The 26,788-nt window shown below is 39.7% G+C and overlaps 1 protein-coding gene and 2 non-coding genes across 4 annotated transcripts in view; 1 reads left to right on the top strand and 2 right to left on the bottom strand.

Annotated features, from left to right (window-relative positions):
* The window catches only part of LOC146470492 (cilia- and flagella-associated protein 46-like), a 61,415-nt gene extending 42,523 nt beyond the window's left edge, over window positions 1–18,892 (bottom strand). For both annotated transcript variants that reach the window (XM_085122554.1, XM_085122555.1), the window contains exons 1-16: window positions 18,626–18,892; window positions 16,867–16,998; window positions 16,597–16,661; window positions 11,350–11,514; window positions 11,120–11,243; window positions 10,540–10,634; window positions 9,567–9,731; window positions 8,901–8,997; window positions 6,343–6,441; window positions 6,124–6,201; window positions 5,510–5,622; window positions 4,542–4,770; window positions 3,608–3,858; window positions 2,618–2,939; window positions 1,750–1,892; window positions 896–1,108 (exon numbers count right to left, since the gene is read on the bottom strand). In XM_085122554.1, coding sequence (XP_084978680.1) covers window positions 896–1,108; window positions 1,750–1,892; window positions 2,618–2,939; window positions 3,608–3,858; window positions 4,542–4,770; window positions 5,510–5,622; window positions 6,124–6,201; window positions 6,343–6,441; window positions 8,901–8,997; window positions 9,567–9,731; window positions 10,540–10,634; window positions 11,120–11,243; window positions 11,350–11,514; window positions 16,597–16,661; window positions 16,867–16,998; window positions 18,626–18,796 — 2,462 coding nt within the window. In that variant the 5' untranslated portion in view covers window positions 18,797–18,892. The remainder of the gene's footprint in view (window positions 1–895; window positions 1,109–1,749; window positions 1,893–2,617; window positions 2,940–3,607; window positions 3,859–4,541; window positions 4,771–5,509; window positions 5,623–6,123; window positions 6,202–6,342; window positions 6,442–8,900; window positions 8,998–9,566; window positions 9,732–10,539; window positions 10,635–11,119; window positions 11,244–11,349; window positions 11,515–16,596; window positions 16,662–16,866; window positions 16,999–18,625) is intronic.
* Trnat-ggu (transfer RNA threonine (anticodon GGU)) lies at window positions 6,559–6,631 on the bottom strand. Its single transcript has one exon. It is a non-coding gene; the product is annotated as a tRNA-Thr (tRNA).
* Trnat-ggu (transfer RNA threonine (anticodon GGU)) lies at window positions 6,801–6,873 on the top strand. The gene has a single exon. It is a non-coding gene; the product is annotated as a tRNA-Thr (tRNA).
* Window positions 18,893–26,788: the final 7,896 nt, after the last annotated feature.

Raw genomic sequence — 26,788 nt, 5'->3', positions numbered from 1 at the left:
CAATCGGAAATCCACCAATAGTTGGTAGCTGCCAACAGCCACACAGAGTTCCGTCATTGTTAATTTGAGATAGAAATATAAAAAACACGCAAAGGCAAAAAATGACATTAAAGGGGAAGTATCACGCGAATTAGATGTCATTTCAAAACCCAAAAATGGTTGTCTGTCAACAGAAACACAAAATAATTGTCTAATTTTGTTATAAATTACGACCCCAGTGCAATGAAACTGTCGATTGGTGCCTCTGGCTTGAGACAGGGCAGGTCGGAATGGATTGAAACTTGACAAATATTAGGCTAACGTTTTTCAAGTTCTCGCATTTTTGTTTTCAAAATGCGTTAGAACAGACCACGAGTTGTTCTTTTTAAGAATTGAGTTGATCTCTTTCCTCTCGTTGTTCTAAAATTGTTTTATAGCTATGTGAAGGTCTTATTTCACCATTGTTAAACACACAGGTCAAAAACCCCATAAATATTAAAAATAAATATTAAAAATATGGAACCCTTTTGACACAACTGATATTACTAGTAATAATCAAAGATGGGGAGGGCGTTTGGTGATCTCCATCCCAAGCTCTTTCTCTCCTTTGCTAAGTTGGCGATGGTGTCATCCGCCCCCGCAAGATCTGCAGGGGATGCCAGATACGCGTCCCAAGATCCATTCATTCGTTGATTGATTGCCCCATACAATCTAGACTTAGATTTGTATTAAGAATGCGTTCTTTCTACGTCGAACGCAATGAGATGAAAAGCCGACTGTACTTTCAACGACAACAAAAATGACGCATATGAGTGGTTTTGTCTTGATTATCGGTGTTTAAATGACATAAAGATCATTTTCTTTGGTGTCTTTGCAGAAATCTCACTGTTACATTACTCCCTATAATTAAGTTTACCCTGCATGTCCTGTAACCTTCAGGGCCTCCAACACAGGCGAGTAAATAGGTATGACCTCCTTATGCCTTCCCTGTGACAGCATGTGGGTGCTGTAGTTCCATAAGTACACAGCTGCATTGCACACAAGCCATGGTTCTGTCAATTCAACCCCAATCTCTGCTGCACGCTGGAAACTGTGAATTACTTCGTTTGATAGGGACGAAATCCACTCGCTAGCAAAACAGAAAGGCAAATCTTACTACCGATCTGAACAAAAATCATCTAGCTGTCACCAATAAGCAGCAAGACATTCTTTCCCACTTAACCTTTTTGGTCCGTTCAGTTCTCTTTCAATCTCTACTGTTGAACTTACAATTCAAACACAACATCAATCTATCTTTCAAACGAAAGCCACTGAGCTACACAAGTCTGCAACACTTTTCAACTTTTCTTCCCCAGATGGTTCTAACTGTCGAATCTGTGGATAAAGACCTGGCCCCACTCTTAAAGAAAAGATAACTTTATCCAGCGGATAAAATTTATTTATTTATCAGAGTTAATTTATACACTGGATTACGTGATCCGCTCTTTGAGCAACCAGGGCCTGAAGTGTGACAATTCAAATAGATGATCTCCAACAGCACTCTATTGTAATGCTGTTTGTTGGTCCATCTGTTTGCTTGTTTTAGAGCCATTTGGTAATTTTGACCCATTTCAAACTTGCACACTTTGCAGCCTCAAGGTGGAGCAAAGGGAAGTCACAATGCTCTATCAACAGACTCAAATCTACTGCTGCTTTCTTGGCAAAGTTTCAGTTGACCTGTATTTCTCACTTCCAGTACCAGTAATATCAACAACAAAAGAAGACATTTACCAGTAGGAGACCCACTCTGGTATCTCATCAAAATTGACCATCTGATCCCCATATCTCTTTGGACGTAGCTTTATGGTATCCTCAGGTGGGACAGGTTTGTCACCCAGCTCTACACCTTCTGTTCTCAGTAAGTGTACCAGCGCCTGTCAAATGAGACCCACAGATGTGTGATTACGCATTGTCTCAAGAAACTAAGTGTTAAAATTAGAATTTGGAAGAATGAGCTGGTTGGAAATGTGGTACCAAAGTTAACAGAAAAGACGGTTGTTAATTTGAGAAGAGATTTCAAAGGTGTATTGTAGCTAGAAAAATTAAGAGTAACGTTATTCGACGTTTCGATGCATCCAACATCATTATCAAGAATGGAAAAACAATAATGTCAAGTCTAGCCTAAAAAATGGGAAATGCAAAAAATGGGCATCCTCGTAAATGCCGTATTATTTATACTAGTATATTGTTAATAGGCCTAAAATTCAATTCAGAAAAAAGAAAGAATATCTGTACGGTTCTGTGTTGATTACTAGTGTTTGAAGTAGACAATGTACGAGATTAAACCTCATTGTGCCCCACGCCACATAAGGCCCTAACGATAACGTGCAAATGAAGGTATAAACATTTTTTTTGGCCTGTCTCTGTGAAGTGCTTGACTCCCCTCGCTTTTCAAAACTGTGGATATGGATTTTCTGCGTTCTTGCATTTTGCTCTTACTCTACAAACAGCTGTGTGCAAAAAAAATACTATGTAGTTTTTTCTTTTTATGAAATCCATAGCTCTTAGATATCGTGTCTAATTACCACATGACAAGACAATCCTGTATTCATTTTCCACTACGACTTTGGAGACTTTTCCGTCAAGGCATAGTACATACCTCAGCAAATATAAAGCGTACTTCAGCTAAGGTCCTGAGCAAATCCTGTTCTACACTAAAAGGAGTCATTCCCTGAGGATATAAAAGCTTCATCCCTGTAACGTCCAGTTTACTGCCATTTTCTCCTGGAACTGGAGACTTAGCACCTGCTGGTTCTTCCTTGTCTGCAACACCATCACCACTTTTTTCTGAAGCACTTCCAGAATTTTTCTTGGACCAACGGTTGTCATCGTAAAGGAGACAGAATCTGGCAGCAACACGTGCTACATCCCACACCTGTTGTTTGCGAGCTGTCTTGGCGAGATCAGCCCAAATACGAACTCTAAAAGAGGAGACGAAATTTAATGTAGTAAAGGTAAGCTGAAAAATATCACCAGGGGGAAATTAATGTTTCTTTTAAGATGGGCTCTTTGTAAGTTCTAATCTCTTGTGCAACTTACTATGCTTCCTTCTGAAACGTCATGGCACCTTCCAGTAAGTAATTAGGTGTTAACTATTTTGCCATGTCCTACTTGAGGAGATTTTTGTCTTTGACAGTGTAGCAATCATAAGATACATAATAATACTCCTTCTTTGTTAGAATCGTGCGCGAATAGAACAATTTGCCCCGCTACGTTGTGGAGGCTGGAAATTTAAGACGTTTTAAAGTTACTCTTAAATCGTATATGTGTATTTAATTTCATTTTTTTATGTAAATTTTTAATTCTTCTTGGACAATTTGGACTATTTGGACTTCTTGGACAATTTTCTTGCACTTTTATTCTTCTTGGACAAGATGGCTCGAACCAGCACTTCAAGTAATTTTCTAGCATGAAGGCCCAAGTAAATGAAGTCTAATTCTAAATTAAAAATTCGCCTCATCCACATCTTCACAGTGCATTACTCTTTCGTTACACTTGTAACTGGATTGTGTCCAAAAACCATCACCAATAACATTTTAAGAAGTTTAAAGTGGGTAGATTGTGGTACGCATGATAACATTTCACTCACCTTTCCTGGTCATTTTCATCACCTAGCCTCTTCAAATGACCAGCAGCCTTGCTAACTCCTTTCTCAAACTGCTTTGCTCTTCCAGCTAGCCTTCCTAAGGCAGTTGGTGGTCCCTTGGTGGTTGATGGGTCCTTTGTGCTACTTTCACCATCAAGTACAAGCATGAAGGCATCCGGTGAAAGAGCCTCTCCTGCTTTCACCAGTGAGGCCCTCTTCATACGCACTGTACTGGCATCATCACTGGCTCTCGCCTTACAAATAAATAGCCATGAAATTCTCCAATCATAAAAAGTCAACCAATTACATGTGTTACACGAGAAGATTGTAAAGAAATTAATTTCATTACAAAAGAGGAGACAACTTGTCAACAACACGTTTCACTATAGAGGGGATAGCACCCTATTCATCAACAAGTAAAATGCACATCTGCACTTCTTTCAGTGATAGAACATTCTGAACAGTCTTGAACATTCTGTGATCTTCTACTGTGTGCTTTGAAATCTCCAAAATATTTCCTCAAAAAATTAGACAAGCCTCCTATGTTTCAACCAAATTTTCATCCAACAGTTTAACAAATTTCTCATTAATCAATGGTGAAAAAGATAGGCAACATTTGCCAGTTGTTTATGCTATGGTTACAAAAAAAGAACATTTCACAGTCTACCACTGGACCAACCAGGACCCGTTTCTGTGGAAATGTTGTGTTTAAGGGCAATAACGACAGCCTCACCAGTAATTATCATATCACGAGGCCAATTTGTTAGCCATAGAGTCACGCAAGGGGTTAAAAGCTTACGGCAAGAAATTGTCAGTTAAACTCTGTTCAAAAAGAAAACTACCCAGCTGCTTGACTTCTTGATTACCATTATTATTTACTGGAAGAGTAAAAGTGGATGTCAATTGGAGTCTTAACCAAACCAGCAATGCCACCAACCTGTTCAATTATCATGGCAGCCAAGTCCTCTGGTCTTTCTGGAGTTTTATACAGTGTTGCCCTTAACTGGAGCCTGGTGAGAGCTGTCTGTAGTCTGTCATAATACTGTCCTGAGTCATCCAACTCTAGCGCCTTCCTGAGATGAGTGACAGCATACTCCAGCTGATCTTCTGCTTCTTCACACTTGGCTAGCTCAGCATGCATTTGACAACGCAACAATACCAACAAACTAAAGAAATATGAAGTTAAACACTAAGACAACAACAACAACATTAACTTTATTTTTACAAACTGAAAAAAAGGCAAGGTAATGGATATCTGCTTCTTAACCGATAGACCATTACTGCCTCCCATTACCATCAACGACGAAGTTGTCAAGCAAGTTGAAACTTTCAAATTACGCGGAACAACTAATAATTAGTAACTGTCTAAAATGGTCTGACCATGTGGATGCCATTGAGTAAAGCCTCTAAGCGACTATACCCTCAACAAGTCTTGAGTAAATAAGGAATTCCTCGAAAAGTGTTTGTGCGCATTTACTTTTCCTTAGTGGGATCCACTAGGTTTGATAGTAAGAGTTTTAATGCCCAGTTGTAAACACACTATAATTGTAACCCAGTCTCCAATTAGTAATACATACTTTTGAACATCTGTAAATTTACTGCGATTAATTTTTTTTTTTTCAAATCAAGAAAACATTGATTAAGAGAAAGATGGTAAATTCATATTAAGCTCTGAATAAATTGATGAAGAGCTTAAAGAAATGAACTACCAGTAGCATATGACCTCGGATGTTTGTTTCACCTTTAGTTTATGGGAACAAGGTGAGATTTTGGTTTCAAAGTCCTCTATGCCATACAGAATAAAAATAACAAAGGATACATCCTATTCAATAATTTTCTCTAAAGATACCATGAGCAGAAGACACTTTACAGATACCTAGATAATTTACCATACATATAATTTACCTGTCAATGTCCTCCAGCGCTTGTGCAGCAAGGGTGAGTGGTTTTCGTACATGATGTCTTAAGTTTGCTTGGAGTAGTGGTAGAGAGAGATTCCACATTGTTACACATCCCGCCTGAAAAACGAATGGTGCCGCTTGTATTTGGCTACAGTAAGAGTTAGGCTTTGGTCTGCCAACATAGTAATAAAGTTTGGGGTAGAGCCTGTGCTCAAGATGTGGCCACGTAAAAATGTCCCAGAATAGCCAAAATTCACCTGAATAAGTAAATGAAGTGCTTTGAGAAATAATATGCCAACTGACATTGGGCAATTTTTCACGCTATTTCCGGAGACAAGCATTTTCTTGTCACAATACTGGCAGCTTTAGATTGATCAAATTTAAAGACGTGAAATTCATTTTGGCTAGCATCGCTTAGGGAATTCTGAGATTAGAGCCATGACACTAATTTCGATGTACTGTTAAGTCTAAGAAATTTATAGTCAGAGGTTTCTCTGTGTCGTTTCTGCTTCCTTGGTATAATTTGTTGCTTCTGTTTTCTTTCATCTCTCGACAAAATATAGAAGGTAGCAGAAAAGACTCCTCTGCTAGCAGGATATTGGCAGTTAGTGATCGAACCTGTATGACATTTGGATTTCCCATCCTAACAGCCGTCATGATGTACTGCTCAAGTTTCCTGATTGCTTGGATACGTCTCTGGGGAAAAAATTGTACGCCATGATTAAAAAAAAGTTTCACATCAACGACGTTGCTACCGGTAACGACATGTTTATTATCATAATAAAAGACATCTTCAGTTTGTTTAAAAGGTAACAATTTCATATAGGCATTACTCACCTCCACAATAGCCTTGCTGTAATTTTCTTTCTTTTCTCCAAGGGTTTGGACCATCAACTCGCACTTCATAAACTCTATCTCCAACAGTGTCTCAGAATTCTGTTAATAACATACAAGTGTGTCTGGTGAACAATGCTATCAGTGAAAGTGAGAAGTGATCATCGCAGTGAATTTTCCAATTTATGCAATTGGAAATTGGAAGCCTGAAAAAAATTCAGGCTTCAACGGGATTCGAACCCGTGACCTCCGCGTTACCGGTGCGATGCTCTACCAACTGAGCTATGAAGCCACACATTGGGAGCAAGGTCAATTGTAGGTTCCCATTTTCCCGTGAGAAGATCACTTCTCACTTTCATCTATATCCGCAGTTCATATATGAATTATTTCATATACTTTACATCATTTCACTCCTCTCACGGGAAAATGGGAACCTACAATTGACCTTGCTCCCAATGTGTGGCTTCATAGCTCAGTTGGTAGAGCATCGCACCGGTAACGCGGAGGTCACGGGTTCGAATCCCGTTGAAGCCTGAATTTTTTTCAGGCTTCCAATTTCCAATTGCATAAATTGGAAAATTCACTACGATGATCACTTCTCACTTTCATCTATATCCGCAGTTCATATATGAATTATTTCATATACTTTACAATGCTATCAGTGGAAGCCAATCCAACAGACAAACAAAGTGTCTTAAGGCTGATTTAGACGGTGCAACTTTTGCTTACGACTGTCGCATGCGATTTCTTGAGCGCACACGGCTCGCATCATGCAAAAACTCATGCGCAACTTTAGTCATTCAACATTGCCTATACCTGCGATTGTCGCAGGATTTTTAAAACATGTTTTAAAATGCTACAACATTTTTTGTGACGTACACGACAGTCGTAAGTGAGTTTTAGGTTTGACTTACGCAAAACAATTCGTGTCGTAGGCCTGTCGTAAGCTTGTTGCATGCAACAAAGTCGTACCCTGTAAATCGCCCTTTAGAAATAGCTGGAAATTTGGAAAACGATAATTCCAAACGGGGCAAAACTCTTGCAAGAGTTGTTTGTAGAGAAATCCAGGAGATTTCTACAGACCATACCACATGCCACAAGTCAAAGGCTTTGATTAGCCCTTCAAGCTCCAAAATCAACATGTATATTCTCGCCACTGTTTTCTGTATATTTAGTATTATTAAAAACTAGATCATTGTATAATGCAATTCCAGCGATTTGATTGGCTTAGCGGCCATGGTATATGAGCCATTATACCATGCCCGAGAAATGGCGACCAATAAATTGTCTTCTTGTTGTTCTTTTAAAGTGAAATCAGCAAGATCTAGCAATAATTCTCGATTATTTTTAATGAAACAATTATTCCACTCGCGCTTGTTGGATATGAGATGATAATAGTGATCCTTTCCTTCATTCTTGTTGCATGTACAGTGTACATGTATGTTTGATCAGGTAGTGAACTTGTTAGGAAATAAGACGCTGGCCACCATTGCAACTTAAAGGGGCAGTGTCACATATTTCTAGTGTCACTTTGAATACCCGAAAAACATAATTGTATGGATATAAACGTCGAAATAACGGTTCAGTTTTGTTAACAACACCCTACTATTGCACAGAAACTAGTGTCATTCATCTTCATCTGAGGATGGCTAGGATGGAAATGGATTGCAACTTGAAAAAAGGGGCCAATTTTTTCAATTTCCTCCTATGCATCTTGGAAAAATAGCTAAAAAGTGATTATAGGTTGTTCTTGCTCGGAAAAATTGTTTCATATCTTCTTCCCGGTGCTCCAAGAGCAATTTCATGTTAGAGTAGAGGTTCTCTGTAAAATGTTTGAGCACTTACCAACAAGCAGCAAAATTCCGTGACAGTTCCCCTTTAAAGGGTTAAGTTAACAACATTTGTTACAGGAATCTTTGCCAGGATCTTTGTAAGATCCTTGCAAGATTCTTATCAGTTCCTGGAGGATCTTTACAGGTAGTGTTACAAGATCTTGCAAATGCAGGATCAAAGATATTCAAAGATCCTATGAGGATCCTTTGAAAATCTTTATCTTTAAGGATCTTTGGTAGGTCCATGAAGATCTTAAAAGATCCTTGAAGATCCTGTGAGGTTTTTCACCATGGTGGCGCAGTGGTGAGAACACTCGACTGCCACCAATGTGACACAGGTTTGATTCCCGGAGTTGATGCCACATGTAGGCTGAGTTTGGTGTAAGTTGCTTCCCGTCCCTGCTCCGAGGGCTTCTCTCTGGCTACGTCAGCGATCCTCCCTCCACAAAACCAAACTTTCAAGATTCCAATTTGACCTGGAAACAGTGGACGAAGAGCCACTCTGTGGATGTGTCACTGAAATTCCCATGTGCATTTATTTTATATTTATTGCATTATGTCCGGAGCCTAACATTTGTACTTCTTCTTGACTTGTAAAGCAGAAAAAAGGGTTTGGGTAATCTGTGGACACGACACCCACATTTCCACTATTAAAATTGACTGGCTAAAAGGCCTGGATCGTGATGCCCGCCAAAGGGAAATTCAGTCAAATTTTTTCAACAACATTACCTTAACTCCTCCTTTGAGATTTTCAATACAGTCTGCAGCCAATGCATGTTTATTATGCTCCAAGCAGAGTCTACCCAACTCAATCAGCAGAGGTATCCTGGCAAAAATTTTGCAAAAATAAACAACATGAAAATGAAGGAAGGAATTATGGACAAAAGCAGCACTTAACTGCTCCTTTCTCTAATGCTGGTGCGTGAATGGAAGCCCGGCTGTGAACGTTTTGCAAGCAAGGTTTATACAAGGTCTGTGTTGATGTACCAGCAACTTTTCTTCTAACTGGCACACCTTTAGATAGCGAATCTCCAGAACAAAACAATGTGGATCTTGGGTCTTAATCATAATACATGAATGATTTGATTTCCTAGATATTTTAGATTTTTAAATTTTTAGATTTTAGATTGTTAGCTAATTTTTATCTTTGCTTTCGTTTTTGTAATTTTATCTGTTTATTTGTGGGCTTCCTGTAAAGTAGCTTTTAACTAAGTGGAGTGCCACGTAAAATAAAGTTCTTATCTTATCTTATCTTATCTTATCTTATCTTATCTTATCTTAAGATTGCAAATGCAAATCTGGCACATTTGAGAGTTCATGACATGTAGAGTACATTTTATCCTTTTTTCAAGTCTGGCGCATTCACTTATACCATGTTACCTTACATATTCTCACCTGTCATTACTGCCGACAACATAGGGTGAGCTGGCTTTACTTGTGGTGGTGCTGACAGACATGGCTGTGCTTGCACGATCTGTAGTATCAACGCCCTTGACTATTGACTTGTAAATCTTATTCAGTTCCAGTTCTATGTCCACTTTTTCATCTGCTTCAAACAAGCTGAAACACAACATGCTCTTCCTGAATCTCACACTGTTAACTACGTCAAGGGCTTAGAAATTATCATGATAGTGATCTAACACAAACAGAATTACTAGACCTTTTCATGCTACTTTAAAGCCATTAATATGGCCAACAATGAGCCGCAAACATCTAATTCTTTTATTTGCATGACCAGCTTCAAGTTGTTCTACAAAAGAAAATGATCGCAAGTTCTGCACCTTTCATTTAAAGCTAAATAAAATAGAATAATGTAATGAGGCAAGGTTCTAATGTGTTGATTTTTCTGGAACTGATGTTTTGCGTCAAGAACTGTAGCAGGTCTGCTGCCTCTAGCATTTCAAATGTCATCATATAAGCCATTTAGACGGTATAGGGCAACAGCCTACAGGGAAGGCACAGTGGTGTCAGAGCACTCGCCTCCCAATTAATGAGGCCCAGGTTCAATTCCGAGAGTTGATGCAATGCGTGCATGTGGGTTGAGTCTGTTGTTGGTTCTCGTCGTCAGTCAAAAGTTTTACTTAGGGTAAACAGTTTTTCTCCCTCCATAAAATACGTCATGTCCAAATTCTAATTCCATTGGGAAACAGTGGAATACTAAGAAGAGTCACTGCAAATTTTTACTGAAATTTCCATTAATTCTACTTTATATTGTAAAGAGGTCAAATAAAACCAATGCAATTTATGAGGTCATTTCTATGCTCCATGTAAGTATTATATTATGAATGATTTCCTTTCAGTTCATACCATCTTCCTTAGTTTGCTAACGACAAGAAAATGGACAGAAAGAAGAGGACATAAGACTCACGTTCTTAGCCTCTGAATTTTGTAGAATATGTACAGCTCATTTGATGCCCTAGCTTCTTTGGATGCTTTGGACAAATCAATCAAGCGATGACGAACCTACAGTAAGTGAGAAAAAAAACAAATAAATCCACAGACAAAACCAATTTACAGTCAACCTACATTACATCACATGTGACTAGTATTTTTTGAAATTTGAACGGAATTTTGAAATTTGCATGTCAGTTTTGAACATCACCAGCAAGATTTCAGAGCTCCTGTAGAAATTTCCCTAAGTTTATTGACGGTTTAAAGCTATGAATTTTTCTTTACATTACGACATTAAGCACGAATGTTTCCCCAATATTTTGATTCTTTTTTTCAGTTAATCTCGGAAAGATTTCCAGAGAAATGTTTAAGCTTCTATTCAAACACCGGACATTACAAAGAGGAATTTAAATGTTCATTTCATTCTCAGAAAGACTAGTCATGCGTGACGTAGGTTGACTGTACTATTTTCAACTAAAGCATTTGAAAACATTACAGATAACCAGATACACACATACAAAATGCTAGAGACAATCAGAATCACAGGTAACACCTACCTGGAGTCCAAGAACTGTTGTGTACAATGAAGGAACATTACTCTTGGTGAAGGCTAAGGTGGCAATACTAATTTGTGTGGCATCTTCTTTGCGCCCCGCATCCACATGGCACTCAATCAGTGCACTATAGAAACAACAGTTACCAAGTATTAAATAGTGTATTGCTTATTGTACATTATTTAAATACAGATATGGCCAGAATAATCACAAAAGAATGTACTGTAGCTTACATCATCAGTTGAGCTCTCCAGCCATAATCCTTATCATCAATGTCATCCAAGGCTTTTACAACCTGATGTAGACTTTTGGCCATGTACTGACGATAGTTGGGCTTCAGAAAAGGACGACAGAACTGCCAGTACAACACTGAAGCATTGTACACAAGGAAGTAGTACCTGTATGTAAAGTAATGTTAAGAAGGAAAGGAAAGTCTTTTAGGTTCACAACTTCCAGACCTTGTCTAAGTCAGGTACTACCTATCTGACTTAGCCATTGCCGACTCATTTCGTTTTAATGGAGTTAAATGCAATTTAACTTAGTTAATGACAAGGAACAGGAGTTTTTGTTGTATGTGTGGACAACAGCGTCATAGGCATTCCTAGCATGTTAGCATTAACTAGTGAGGTGGTTTTCTCTGTGCCTTGGTATTCTTAGCATGTTAGCATTCCTCGGTGTATTGGCATGTATCAGCATTGCTGTTTCATTAGCGTATCAACCCCCGTTTGCAGCAGTCCTAGCTGCTTGTTACTCAGACGGGGATATGGTCAGCAGTCGCCTGTGCCAAGTGGCAGTGCATGTGCACGCCCTCACACTTGCTCTCAGTTGCACTGCAGTTCTCCTAGCATGTTGTTGTATGGGGTCAGGATTTTAGAGATTTTAGATCCTTTTTTTTCACCATTTGTTTGGTTTGTCCAGTGTAGTTTGTTTTTCCCTGGTGATAGGAAGCATTCTGTTCACTGTTTGGGGTTCTTGGCTATTTTCATTGCAGTTTCTGCCATTCCTTGTTTTAGGTTCTTGGTTGTGTGTTCAGACTTTGTTCATCATGGTTAACCTGCACTCAACTAACAACAGTTTGTCCACTGGGGCCGTTTCTTCAGCGCCTTCTTCGACAGCAACTTCTTCACCTTCGATGCCAGCAGTTCTTACCATTACTTCTTCAGTGTCTTCATCGCCTTTTTTGGCTAATGCTACATGTATTGCCAAGGCTGCTGCTTGTATGATTGGGAACCCCCTCCCAGCAATTATATCAGTGATGTACATAAATCCTGCCACTCAGTGGAATTCTTTAGCCACCATTTGGTCCGCCTGTTGTACTTAACCTAATGCTCGGTTGTCCTCGGCTGTTCACAGTGGGGCCGTAGTTTTCATAGTGTCCACGGTGTGTTATGCAGGTATGTTGAGGTTGCCAGGGTTTGTCTCAAACTTTTCACCAGGAGCTCAGCAGCCATCACCAACAAACCTCGACTTGCCACAAGGGCCCCTGTGCTGTCCACAGTTATCTCTAGCAGCACCACGTCTCACCCTTTCTCCATCCCAGCTCCAACACTGGAAAAAGCGCTTCTTATTAGTCCTGGACATACTCCTATCCCTGCAAAACTGGTGTCAAAAATTATCAGCGGCTATTTTGTAGACCCCCAGATATGTTGTCTGTCAATCTCAGGGCAGCAGAACATGAGCCCCAAACTTTTCTTGATGGAAAACTGGTGGTATCCTCATCCAAACATCGACAAATAGACATTCAGGTCATCCCAGTATGGGCTATCAGCTGCTCATGTGTTCCACCTACCCCAACAGATGGTCGGACCTCTCAAAGTACAAGATCTTGATAATTCAGACAGCATGACAGTTTCCTAGTCAGGCTTGGCTAGAGTATGATTTCCCTTTTCACAAAGACGCAGCCGTTTCTGGTCTCAGTGACTCATCGCAAATGAATTCAGAACTCTACAACTTCCATCTCTGTTATCTAGCAGCCTCCTCCACTCGGCAGCTGCTGTTGTCCTCTTCCTCCAACTGTGACTCTGGTGTGCAGACCCCAAACTGTATTTCCTGGAATGGTGGCCTTTTAGCAGATGCAGAACTCGTCACGCTTGCTGCAACTGCAATGGAGACCATTCAAAGGCCACCTGTCCCTTCTCCCCTCTGGACTTTGCTTCCATTGCCCCTCCCCTGCCAGCAGGGAGGATCGGTACTGACTCACTGGGTCTTACCAATGTCTTTATACCAACTCCAAGTTGAATTGTCGACCAACCAGATGGAGCAGCAGTGAAGTATGTTCTTACTGCACTACAGGATGAGTTTCACATCAGTTTTGTAGCCTCTTCAGTCTCACTCAGGTCAGCATCCTCTAACATGCGTTCAGCCCTAGATCAGCCTTCAGTGGTCAATGCCTATCCACAAAGAGAACTCGCTTCTAGTCAAATTATGGGTCCTTTTTCCACTCCTCCAAATCCTGTTCTACAGGTCAGTTGGTTTGGTGTAATTCCAAAGAGCAATCAACCGGGAAAATGGCACTTAATCTTGGATTTCCCATCCCCTTCTCAGAGGGCCACAGTGTTAATCATGGGATCCCGAAGCCTCTTCTTCTGTACAGCATGTAACAGTGGACTCCTTCATTGACGGCATTATGACCCGTGGCTAAGGCATATTTATGGCTAAGTTCAATGTGGCACATGCTTATCGAAATGTGGCAATCCACCAGAGGATTGTTCTCTCCTGTGAATGAAGTGGCGCAACCAATATTTTGTGGACATGGTTCTTCTCTTTGGGCTGCATTCTGCACCTTTCATTTCCACAGCCGTTGCAGACATGATCAAGTGGATGCTGGTTCACAACCAACAACCATTATATAGATTTCCTCTTCTACTATCTGGATGATTTCCTTATGTTAGGTCCCCCAGCCTCACCAGTTTACATTAACAACCTGCATATATGCATTTGGCTCTGCATCTAAGCTTGGCATCCCACTTCACCCTGATGAGCTGGAGGGCCCAGGTACACACCTAATGATCCTTTGTATTGAACTGGATTCAGACACGCTTTGTGATCAGCTCCTTGATGACAAAAAACAAAGGTTCATCTTGCTATTAGAAGCTTGGTCAGTCAAATGCTGATGTTGGCGTCGTGAGTTGGAATACATGCCTGTAAGGTTGCACCACAGGACTGTACCTTTCTTTGCCGCATGATAAACCTACTCTGATCACCATGGGGATCTCCCCTTTTGGCTCAATCATGAGTTTCAGTTGGATCTGGCCTGGTGGCAAGAGCTACAGGTTCCAAATTATGGGAATGACTATGTTTTTTTCTCAGGCCATCATGGGCCCTGCTCTTAGACTTTCAAGTGTCATCAGATGCAGCTGGTTTGTTAGGCTATGGAGAAGTCTTCAACAGTCACAAAACCTGGTCTGGTTCTTCAGTGCATGGCCAGCCTCTCAACATCCCTTGCCAATTGCGTTGAAGGACCTTTTCCCTGTCGTTGTAGCAGTGTACATGTACCTTGGAGGCCTGCAGTGGGTCTCGAGGTGGGTTAAGTTATTGTGTGGCATGAGTCGGTGATGACGGTCCTTGCATCTGGCATGTCAAAGGACCACAGCCCGATGGCGTTACTAGTACATTATTTGTCCTTGTTGGCTGTCTGTCATTCTTTTATTCACTGCCTCATCAGTCTAAGGAAAGCTCCATAGGGTGGATGCTCTTTCTCGCTTTCAGTGTCACCGATTGCAACAACTGGCTCTTCATGCAAATCGAATACCCACTGCAATTCCAGTCTAACTTTTGACCAATCTTCAAATAATTTAGTGGAGAGGTGCCAGTTCTTCCTCGTGCAGGGCCTGGCATTGTCAGCTTGTCGGTTTATCACTCAGCTCAATGCTGCTATTGATGAATTTCTACCGGCAAGACAGTCATGTGAGTTCCAATGGCTTCCTTCCGCTAGCAGACATGTGTTTCTCAACAGAACTGACAGACAGCCTAAACTATCCTTAGTAAAGGTCTACCGTTCAGTGGTGTGCTCCCTGCATTTGGACAATGGATTACCGGAGCCATTGGTTAACCGTCTCCAGCTTCAGCATCTATTAAGGAGCATAAAGCATGTTCAGGGCTCATCACTTCTTAAGCGCCTTCCTATAACCAATGATCTCCTGAGAGTTATTCAACGTGCCTTAGACTTTGATATAAAGGATCATGTCATGCTCTGGGCAACTTGTTGCTTGGGCTTCTTTTGCTTTTTGCACATCAAGTGCTGTGATATTTATGTGGGCTGCAGTTACTGTTCAGTTTGTCCTGTTTTAACTCTTGGTCACTACCTACTGTTGCATGGTGCTGCTACAGGACCGCTGTTCATGTATGATGATGAATTGATCTCCCATTAATGTAGCAACAGTTGCCGTCAACAGTGCAGTCTTAATCTTACACTCAGTAGGGTATTGCCATTCCTTTTCTGGTCGTAGCTTGCAAATTGGCACTATAACAACTACAGTTTCTGGCAGGCATCCTGATCACCTTATTAACACATTAGGGAGGTGGTCTAGTGAGGCCTACCAAGTCTACATCTGCACACCTGTGTGCTCCACCATCCACATCTCTAACCAGCTGGTATAGCAGGTATTGGAACTCTCAGTGTGCGCCTAGCTGGCAGTTGGGAGCCTCACGTTTTGGTGCCTTGGGGGCTGACTACAGAAGCCCAGTTCCATGAGGCAGAGCTGTCATTAAGAGCCGTAACCCGTAACACCTGTTAAGGCTGAATACCCTTGAAAGAACCTTGATGTTACAGCTGATCTTGATGGTTGAAGGGTTATTTTACTCAGAAATTAACAACACTGTTACGGGTGAGAAGCTTAATGCAACAGGTGGCTGAAAACTTAATGACAGCCCTGATGAGGCCTCTTCTGGCTTTGCGCTATTCTAGTCCTGGAGATCCTTTGGTGTGGCAGCAGGGCTCGTGGCTGGATTGTGGGTAGGGCAGGCTACTGGGATGTTCTACCACCTCAGGGTTGGGCTTGTGGTTTGACAGCTCCCTGGCTCTTGGGCACCCAACTTCCATTTGGAATGTAGGCAATTTAGCTTCGGCCACAACTAGGAGCAGGAGTAGTTTTTGTTGTATGTGTAGACAACTGAGCATCATAGGTGTTCCTAGTGTGTTAGCATTAGAGTGGTGGTTTTCTCTGTGCTTTGGTGTTCTTAGCATGATAGCATTCATCAGTGTATGGGTGTGTATCAGCATTGACATGCATTAGCATATCAGCATTTGTGTGCAGCAATCCTGGCTGTTTGTATCACAGGTGGGTTATGGTCATCAGTCACATGCGGCAGTCTATGCACACACCACCACAAGGGCTCTCAGCTGTACTGCGTTTCTGCTAGTGTATTGTTGTGTGGGGTCAAGTTTTTAGAGTTGATGTTCATGTGTTGCTGGTAATACGATGGTGCTGACAAAGAGAATAATGTCAAGACATACAAAAGATAATATAAAATGATCATACCTAGGGTTTTTCTTGGCAAAATTAATGGCTTTTAGCAAATATTCCACTGCTTTGTCAAGTTGCTCCTGTAACAAACAGTCACAATGATTAAAACAAGCACCAACTTTTTGGTGTCTGTACATCTACAGATCAGTCTGGTGTGTCTATGACAACTATCAAACCCAAGGAAATCTCTGGGTTCTGGCTTTTAATTACTGAACTGACAGCCCAACGTTATAATAGATACATATATGTTAATAAAATGACCTGTGTAACAAAGCCACAACTTACTGGATTCTTTGATGAAATTGGTGCATTAAGCTGAGCTTGACACAAATAAGCACGGCATAAGAACTGGTTTGATGGAGGAGTCTTGAGAAAAAACATCTTGATACAGTCCTCCATGACATCCAACTGACCATGCTGTGAATCAAAATAACATTTATTTAACAATTTGCATGCTGTTAAACGAACTAAATACAGACACCAAAAAGCTACAACTGATTGTCAGTAGAAGAAGTGTCCTTGAAGGTTGAGGACCAGGGATTTCCCATGCATTTTATTTCATTTTAGGTTACCAGTTGTTTTATCAAGAAAAACAAAGCATTCTCCATTGGAAGACAGATGTTTGACTATGACAGACACAACCTGCCCACTGATTCGCTCTGGCGAAGAGCTACTGTAATGCTCGAAATATCAGGTCTGCACTTGAATCCCTTTACGTTGGCCAAATTACCTAATATCAACTCTGTTGATAAAACCAAACATTCAGCACTGACATAGTATGTGTATATCTGAATAACTGATATATTGATCATTACAACTCAAGGATTGGGGGAAGGGAATAACTTCCCAGTAAGAGGCTGATGTGAGATGCTGCAGGGTGGGGTCACATTTTCACTACTGACTAATGACAACAATGGGGTTGGACTTTTAACTGTCAAGTAACTAGAATGGGGTCACATTTTCAATGTGACTGCAGCCTCTTTGGAAAGGTAATTAATTAAGTCTCCTACATTTAAAAAGCATGTAAATTGATTTTATCAAGACCTAGGTAAAAGGTAGTTTCATGCATGTGAAGGTAGATGCATGAACACAAAGTGACTAAGTATTAATATAACCATGTAAGTTTAGGTTGTGCAATTTTCATTTGCAAAGAAAATGACTATGATGGGATCTATGTTGTGGTTTTGATAATTTTTTTTTAGTTTTGGTTTCAAATCAGTTTAATTTTTAATTTTATTCATTACCATAGTCTGAGACAATTAGGGAAGTAAAAATCAATCTGGTTTGAAAATTTTTAAACCACAAAAAATTGAACCATAACATCCATATCTATAATGGCCACAGAACTGACTGTAACATATCAAGTAGCTAGAAATTCTTAGAAAACAGCAGTAGATAGTCCCAGCAAAAACTGACCCAAGTATGCCCCTAAGCATTATTTCTACATTTACTGATAGAGAGACTTGATAGTATTGAGTGCATTCAGACTCTAAACAATCACCTTACCTAAGGATTTTTATGGAAAATTGTTATACTTTGACATTTCACCTTGTCACCTGCATGCCTTTATGTGACTAGGGACATTATAACGACAGTAGTTATAGGTACTTAATTTGCCCGAATCAGTTTTCAGTTACAAAAATATTGGTGTCAAACTAATTTAAAAAGGAGCTTGTGTGCTACACAGTTGTTTGTTACTATTGTAGGTGCTTGTCCAAACGAAGAGAGGGAATATAGTGTACAGCCGTTAAAATAATGGTAATTAATGCACCACTGTCATACTAACCCTTGTCCAAAATGATGAGCGTGAATAAAGTTTGAGTTGCAAAATGTCTACATAATTGATCTATGGGGCTGTGCGGAAAACTTGCCCATTAACGGTATAATTAATACAAAAATGATCAGTAATTGTACAGTAATTAAGCTTAATTAATACTTACTGAATATTTATAATGCATTAGATATAAACAATTCTACATCAAAGCAGAGCAAGAAAGGTAAAGTATATGCACTAAATATAAATGAAAAAGGCAACAATACATACCTTTAAGGCTGCTTCAGCGCACAAAACGAACAGATCCGAAGAAACTGCATCAATCTTGTCGTCAGCTGAAGACTGCCTTTCCTTTCTCAACTTGTCATAAGCTTCCGTCAGTGCAGAGGGATCACTATCCTGCGACGCGGCGTGAACAAGCTTCCGAATATTACTGTCCATATTTTCGCAGAAGTTTACTGTTATCTTAATTGCAGTATCCTTGTTTTGGTTCAAATTTTCGGAAATCGTCCACCATCTTGGATTTTCTCAACACAGTAACTATAGTAACGAAAAGCGCGGGAGGTTTGATTTATATCACGTGATGGAAGTAGGTCGCGGAAGCTTGGAAACAAACCGTGTGAGAGGAAATTTTTCTACCATGAATTTCAATGACGATCGGGAGTTTTCGTTGAGTGGGAGTTTGCTGATCGAAACAACCGGTATACTCTACATCTAAATCTTCGATGGCTTATCATCGTACGGATGAAATGTCTTCTGTTGCTGGAATACTGGTTCCAAGCGAAAGCAGTGAGCGGCAGGGATTTCAAAGCATGCGATCGAACGGCTGGTCTGTAGAAATGGCGATCTTCCTCACGTCTTCCAGGTAAGGTTTTTGATCTTTTTATAAACTTATTCCACTCTAGTTTCTGATACCTGGCGAGGGATTTCGGATATTTCAGAAAGTCTTTTGAAGCCGTATACCTCTGAGCGGTTCAAGTTAATGATTTTAGTTTTCCAGCGTGCAAATTTCCTTTTCAGCCACATTGGGGCGGGTAAGCTTATAGCGTAAGCCGTAGTTGCATTTTTCAACATACAGTCCAAAGTATAGCTGGTTCTCATTTTGGAGCATTTGGAGGCATCGATTTACTGCGTTAAGTTTAAATTCAGAGGGATAGTAGCCATTCCGGAAATGCATGTTATTATTATGTAAGCAGCGATAAATTCGGCAATCTTACTAGTAGCTACTAGTGAAATCATGTAAGCTACTCAGTAGACTGTGTTCACTGAAGGGAGTGGTGGTAGTAAGAGCTGTTGTTCATCTCAGCCAATAGTTGGCTACCTATTAGCTGATATGTTGACCAATTATCGAAAGTGAATGCTCAGTCAAACGATACATAAACCAACATATCTGCAACCACCAACCCCTAAAGTAAACATGATCCAGGTCACAATATCCACCATCCACGTTTTGTGGCTACCTGAGGAAGTAAAAGAAGCAGTCTTGAGTGAAAGGGTAACCGCAGAGTATAGCAGAAGTCGACAAGATCTTGCGCATACAAGGACATTTTACTGGTGTGCACTGCATGTAGTATGATAATCGAAGTGACCCGCGTGCTACTGACGAGAGCAGGTTCAGCTACACTTCAGTATAAAACCTCAGCTGGAGATTATAAGTCCCAGCAGGGTTCTCATTAGAAGGCGGGACCGGGTACAGGGCTGCAAATAACTAACAGGCAGGCGACGGTCACGTTGTCCGGTCAAACATGTTTTTGCTCGGACACTTCGCGGTTTTGGCCGGTCAAATTTTAACAGTCGTAACTCTTTCGATAGTGAACCCAGATTGCACAGTAATCCTTTGATAGCTAAAAAACAACTGAATCCAAGTCGGTTTGGCAATAAAAAGTACAAGTTAATAGTTTAACTACCTTTTACTGCAGAAGCAGCCCCGCATTCAATACGTGGAACGCTTACGCAAGATACAACCGCAATTGTCCGTTTTACTTTACATCTGGCAAAATCACTTATAATTAAATATTACACTTTGGCAATCGCCACATCATTTCTACGACTGAACTTTAAGTAAAATGTGCAGAATATATGAATGCTGAAGGGTTCAATCGGTCTCTTTATTAATTTGAAAAAAGAAGCTAACTGAAATGTAGACATAAACAAGAAACACTTAACTTTAATTCATATCGTCTTAGGGTTTCGAAATTCGGCAGCACTGTATGTAATTGTATTAAATGCATGGCATCCTATTCCAAGAACAATTGTTGCGCTCGCTGACTTTCTTCCATTTAGAATCCCTTTAAGACGACCTTATTCTTCCACTTTTATACGCTCCATTTTTGAGTTGCATCGAGTGTTGAAATCACCAGAAAGCTTAGTAACCAAGCATGTTTTGCAGGGTATGCTGGAAGTAACGTATGGTTTGTTCGCTTTTCGCACTTTGCAACAAGTGCTACGTGGCGTATTCTTGGTGCCACGAGATTAGTCTTCGTGAGGGTGCTTTCCGATCATTCAATCAATCAAATAATCAATCACTTTATTTTAGAGTCAAACATGGTATCTAGCCAAAGATAAAACCCTCTACTAATTGGGAACACTTAAAGTAAATAAAATAACGGAAGACACGATGATTTGCAGTTGCGATAGGACTTGATAACATCGTGGAAATTTGCGACTACCCGGAATCTCTACTACTAATTTGTCTAGTTTTATATTCGTTTTTTTTTTCTTTCGGAAACATGAATGTTGTCCCTCGTGATTATCAAATAGTTAACAATTAAAATTTCTCTGAACGAGTCGGTAAAGGACCGGACAAGATGTCCAGCCATCCAAGGGTTTGTCGGTCAATACCCAATTTTGACCGGACATTGTCCGTTGACCGGCCGTTATTTGCAGCCCTGGGGTACCGGTACCAGGATACACAAGAGTCAGTACCTGCCTACTTTCAAACTGAACATAAAGAAATTCACTTCAAGTGTAATTTTCTGCCCAGCTACTCTCCTGTAGGTGCCCCCCTACTTCAAAACTTAATGAAACCCCTGCCGAGGCCTGAAGAAGCAGTATCTGGAAAACTCCTCCAGGTTGAGTTGTCTAGGTCCCACCCATGCGCAGTGTTGTAACGTGCAATAGCCCGAAGTCAAATGTAAAAATAATCCATGACTGTTATCTTTATTATAATAATACACCCATTTCACCAAGAAAATCACATTTGCTGTAAAATTTGTGCCTTAAAAGCAGAAAATTTACCAATTGTTTGAACAAAAGCCCTGTAAATGCTTACAGTGTATAGATTGGTGTCTTCTGCATAGGTGTCTAAGAGGGTGAGCAAATTTTATTTGCAACCTTGTAAACAGGGGAGATGAAAGACCCTGAGCATGAGATTGTGTTTTTTGTTGCTAGAAACCTCTGATATTCTCTTATATTAGCCTGAGAGGCGATCTGAAACGGCCAGATTTTGTGTCATTAAACACATGTCTTCGCAAACATTGCAAAGCAAGAGAATATATGCTATCGCAATTAATGGACCATGATAAAGGAGATTCTCCTTTATAAGAAATGTATCTACAATGTACCAAAAACAAACCTCACTACTGAGAGACCACCTGTTACAAGCAACCCCTTTTAATTAATTTCTATCAAATTTTTTTACTCAAATCACCTTAGTTTTAAGTAACCACTTGTAACTACTTTCAGGACTGATGGCTTGGAATGTTTTGTTGTTGTTAACCTCTCATAAGCAACCACTTGGCACATGACTTAGCCTGAGTATCAGGCTTTTCGGGGAGCAGGGGGGGGAGGGAGGGGGAACAGAGGAAGGGGAAAAGGAAAGAAAAGCCTGAGTCATGGAAGCATTGAGACAAGTATTCCGCCCCCTCGATGAGCATGCAGCTTTGCCTCAAATAGTAGCCAATCAAAATAACTTCCGGTCAAGCAACTGTCATGTCAGCGATGACCACTGTGAGAGACATGAATTGAAGTTACACACACAGCTCCATTTTGAAAGACTCTCCAAACAAAATATTTTCTGTTGAGCACCACTAAGCAGAATTCGAAACTCGAGTGGAAAATACAAACCTCACAGTTCAGAACGGTAAGAATCGATGACAAAAACGTAACCATAACTAATCAAAAGACAAATAGCCATGATAAGACACACAAGATCTTGCTACGAAAACAAATAGCCGGCCGGGCCCAGCAATACAAAAACTATGCACAGGATAAAGATTATTACACAGTTCAAACCCTGACTATGGAGGCTGTACTGACACTGGACACACTGAAACAAGCCAAACCAAACCCAAATAAAATGCCTCAACGGGCATAAGAATGACGGTTGCTAAATGGTAAAAACAAGAGGTGAAAAAAAAAAACAGGTGATAAACGCAGCACTCGTAACCCAGAAATGACCTTTGATATCAGAATACAAAACATGTGACAGTTGCATTGTTCAGTCTATCATGCAAATACTCCAAATCATCATGTTAAGCTGCTGCAAACATACAAGAAACTAAATTGGTGAAAAGACTGAAATGGAAGCAGCAAACATGCGTGTAGAAATCTCTCAAAGACATTCTAGTTGGAGCTAAATATATACCACGTATGAACAGCACAGGAGTCGTGTTGACCCATCAACACCTTTTTTTAAAAACTAAGAAACGATTCTTGTATTTTTTCAGTTCAATACCAGGGAAGAACTTTGGAACTTCGTGTTTCCTTGGATTTGTCTTTTTCCATAGCACACTCTGTACAATTCAAATCGAGCTAATAACGCTTTTTCGTTATCACAGTCTTTCGAAATCCAAGATGGTTCCCAACAAAATAATCCTCACACTCTTGATGATGTTTGTTTCCACCTGTGTGATGTAACCCTTTGTGTTTCATCCAATCAGAGCCAACATCCGAAATTCGCACGTTCGACACAGACTTCAGAAAGGTTCTGTCCTCTCCTCTTCTCCTCATCCCCCCCTCCCCTCCCTCCTCACCCCCAACTCCCCTTAGGAAGGCCTGATACTCAGGTTATACATGACTGGATCTCAGATCAGGCACAAATTTGATAACCCGACACCATTTACAACCCTGATACTGATGACTGCTGACTGCGTTCTTACATCAGATTATTCTTTTTTCTAATTTCTCTGCCAATTCAGTGTCAGTTTCCGTTGTAACTCCTAAACTTCAATTTTTCTCCAGTGTTATGACGACTTCAAGAATAGTGAATTCATTTCAGTACAATCGTACAGTAATCGAGGAGTGGCCAACTTGATTTTCTTTAGCTAAGAGTTATCATTGGTTATCTGCTCTATGTAATATATATGATCAAAGTAAGAGGGAAAATATTGTAAGCTGCAATCAAGCTTCATTTTTGTTTTGCTTCACCTTGGTAAACCATTTCAGTAAGAAACAGGGAAATAAAGACTAGAGCTTCCCGTAAGTTTTCACAGAGCATTTGCTATCCACTTATTTGACTGACTGGCAGTTGTCAAATCAGTCAAACAAATACTTGAACCATCATTTGATACTCGTGAGATCTGGTGTGGCACAGTGCTGGTTGAATGGGAAAAGGAGACAATACTTTGGTGTGGTTGAATTTTCCTTTGGAAGTTCTTACATTATTGAACTAAAAATGGTTAGTTCATGGCCTCAGAGATAGCACTTGGGACAAATTCTGTGAGTCATGGAAAAGATATTCTGTGTTTGGAAACCCTGCAAGTAAACAGTTTCTTGTCATTGATGATCAAATGCCAATTGGTTTTTAAATGACTTCAATTTAAAAAAAAGGTACATGTACATTTTAGCAAGCAACCAAATAAGTAGCCTGCAAATACAGCGCTGCTGCCTTTCATTGCTCATACTATTATTGGTGTTTGCAGTTTGCCAGTTTGTAGGACTCTACAAAAGTTGACTTAAAAAAAAATAATAGAGTCCTGACTGCACAACTCAGATATTTCATTATCACACTGTTGCAAAAAAAAAAAAATTGGAAAAAAAAGTCAGGCTTGTAACTGGATTTGAACCCATGATCTCTATAATACCAATGCAGTGCTCTTCCAACAGAGCTATCAAACCAACTGGGAGCTGGTCATGTTCTGAGTTCATAATATACCCGTGAAGAACAAACAAATATGAATATATATGCACTATGGATGAAATGTTATATAGAAGAAAAGATGCTCACAGTTATGCAAACATTGACAGTAATACAGCCAAACTCCTATGAAACAGCCACCTCCTGTCAAATAGTGAGTGACCTAAGCCTCAAACCTGTCATCAGTATAATGTTGTAAAGAGAACCCATGGCCACTGTTTGGCTGTCCCAATGAGGGGCCTACTATTGATAATAATTTGTTTTTGCCCCTACATGTATCAAGTGGCTACAGAAATTAAATGCATGTAGTTTGGTGTTCCATGACCCATAAGAATGATTTGAGTTCAGATCTTTCTGTCATTTTCAAGCTTGATTCCAACCATGTATACCACCTTAATGTAGTTGTGACCCTATTAATATATTAGTTTTTCTATTTCTGACAAGATTTAAAGGCAACAGACACAAAAATTGACAATTTTACTAATAATTAGTGGGTAAAATTGGCAATTTCTTGGCTCTGTTGCCTTTAAATTGTGTTAGAAATCAAAAATTATGTCAAAAATAATTTAAATGACTTTTTTTTAATTGACGTCCACCATCACACAATTTAACCAGCTCTTTTGAAGGTGGTACACTGTAGGTTGTGTATTATTGGTAACTGCTGTCCAAAAAAACACGATGAGATAGTTCTCCTGTAAATTAAAAAAAGTTCGTTTCTGATCAGGAATAATTATAATAATATTATATTATATAGTATATTATATTATATAATAATATTAATAATATTATTATTAATATTTATTATTACAAGGAGTTAATATACGGTAATTATAATATAACCCATATGCTATTGAAAAAATTTTAAAATAATAATAAACATCAATTCTCAATGGTCTCAAGATCGCACTTGGAATCTGTAACTCAGTCATAAAGGATACAACTTATTTTCGCGACATTTTCCAGTGAAACCTTGAATGTATAACTAGCACTTGAAGGGACGGTATCACGCTATTTTTAGTAACACATCGAAAATAGGAAAGACGCTATTCGGTTGATAGCAGCCAAGATATAATGACAAAATTCCATTTAAAGTCCACCAGAATGCAAAGAAACTATCCAAGGATATTTTCGCTGGCAGATGACCAAGATAGAGAGGGGTTCAAATTTGAAAACGTCTGGCGGACGTTTTCAAATTTCGTTGTTGTAACGCACTAAAAATCGCTGGTTGTACTATATTTTGGTTCAACCTTTCATCTAAGCGACTGAGAAATTAATTAACATAGTGTTCAAAGTTTAAATTTAGTGAATTTTGGCCAAAAATCATGATATCTCTCATCGATCTCCCATGATACTGCCCCTTTAAGGGTTGTATTATATACAATTAGAGTACTTTCTGGACAATACTTCCATTTTCCGAATTTAAACCTAACGTTTTTGGCACTAACCAAACAACATCCTTCCCTACAAATTTTATAGACTACCTTATATCGCGAAACTCTGTAGGGGTTCCCATTAATTAGTTGTGTTCCATCGGCTGGTGGTATGACCATGTTGACAACTTTAATGAGGTCAAAAACCGTGGAAATCTTTTGGTTTCCAAAAATGTCTCAAGGTCTGATTTTTCACATGTTTCATCAATTGGGGGTCTGTGCCGGTGGGTCTCTGAGATCCTTATATACCAGACCATGTTGAAACTTGAACTTGTTCAGCTGCATCTCATCACCCATCCTAGACTAGACACCAAAAATCCCTACCCTATCACATTTTTGAGTGTTAATTTTTATTCCTGGGGACCTTTTCCAGACTAATGTTTTCTCAGTGATACCCTATTCTAGGTGAAACCTCTCTGATATCTATACCCTACTCCAGTCTTAAAACTGCTTGAAGAACATACCCTTCACGGCTGCACATAACAATATAGCATAATTTATTTAGTAATTATTCCATGCGTGCACATTGGATATGAGATGACAAATAGCCAATAAGGCATGTAGCGCTAAGTTGGCTATAATCATCTCATATCCAACGAGCACGAGTAGAAAAATTGTTTTATTAAAAACAATTAAGAAATATTGCTAGATCTTCCTGATTTGGCTTTGCAAGTACAACCAGAAGATAATTTAATGGCCACCATTTCTTAGGCATGGTATAATGGCCCATATACCATGGACACTAAGCCAATCAAATGCAGGGAATTGCATTATACAATGATCCAGTTATTAATAATTATAATAAATATACATGTATATTTATATACACCCACCCACCCCCCTCCCTCCCTGGGCTTACATGCACCCCAGGGTTATCACACCTCATAACTCAAGTTCCTGCTTTGGAGGCTAGTTTGGTTTTTGTAA

The sequence above is a fragment of the Pavona decussata genome, unplaced genomic scaffold, assembly GCF_977016875.1.
Source record: "Pavona decussata unplaced genomic scaffold, jaPavDecu1.1 SCAFFOLD_114, whole genome shotgun sequence".
NCBI lineage: Eukaryota > Metazoa > Cnidaria > Anthozoa > Scleractinia > Agariciidae > Pavona > Pavona decussata.
The sequence above is the reverse complement of the archived record's forward strand: the minus strand, read 5'-3'. Positions and strand labels throughout refer to the sequence as shown.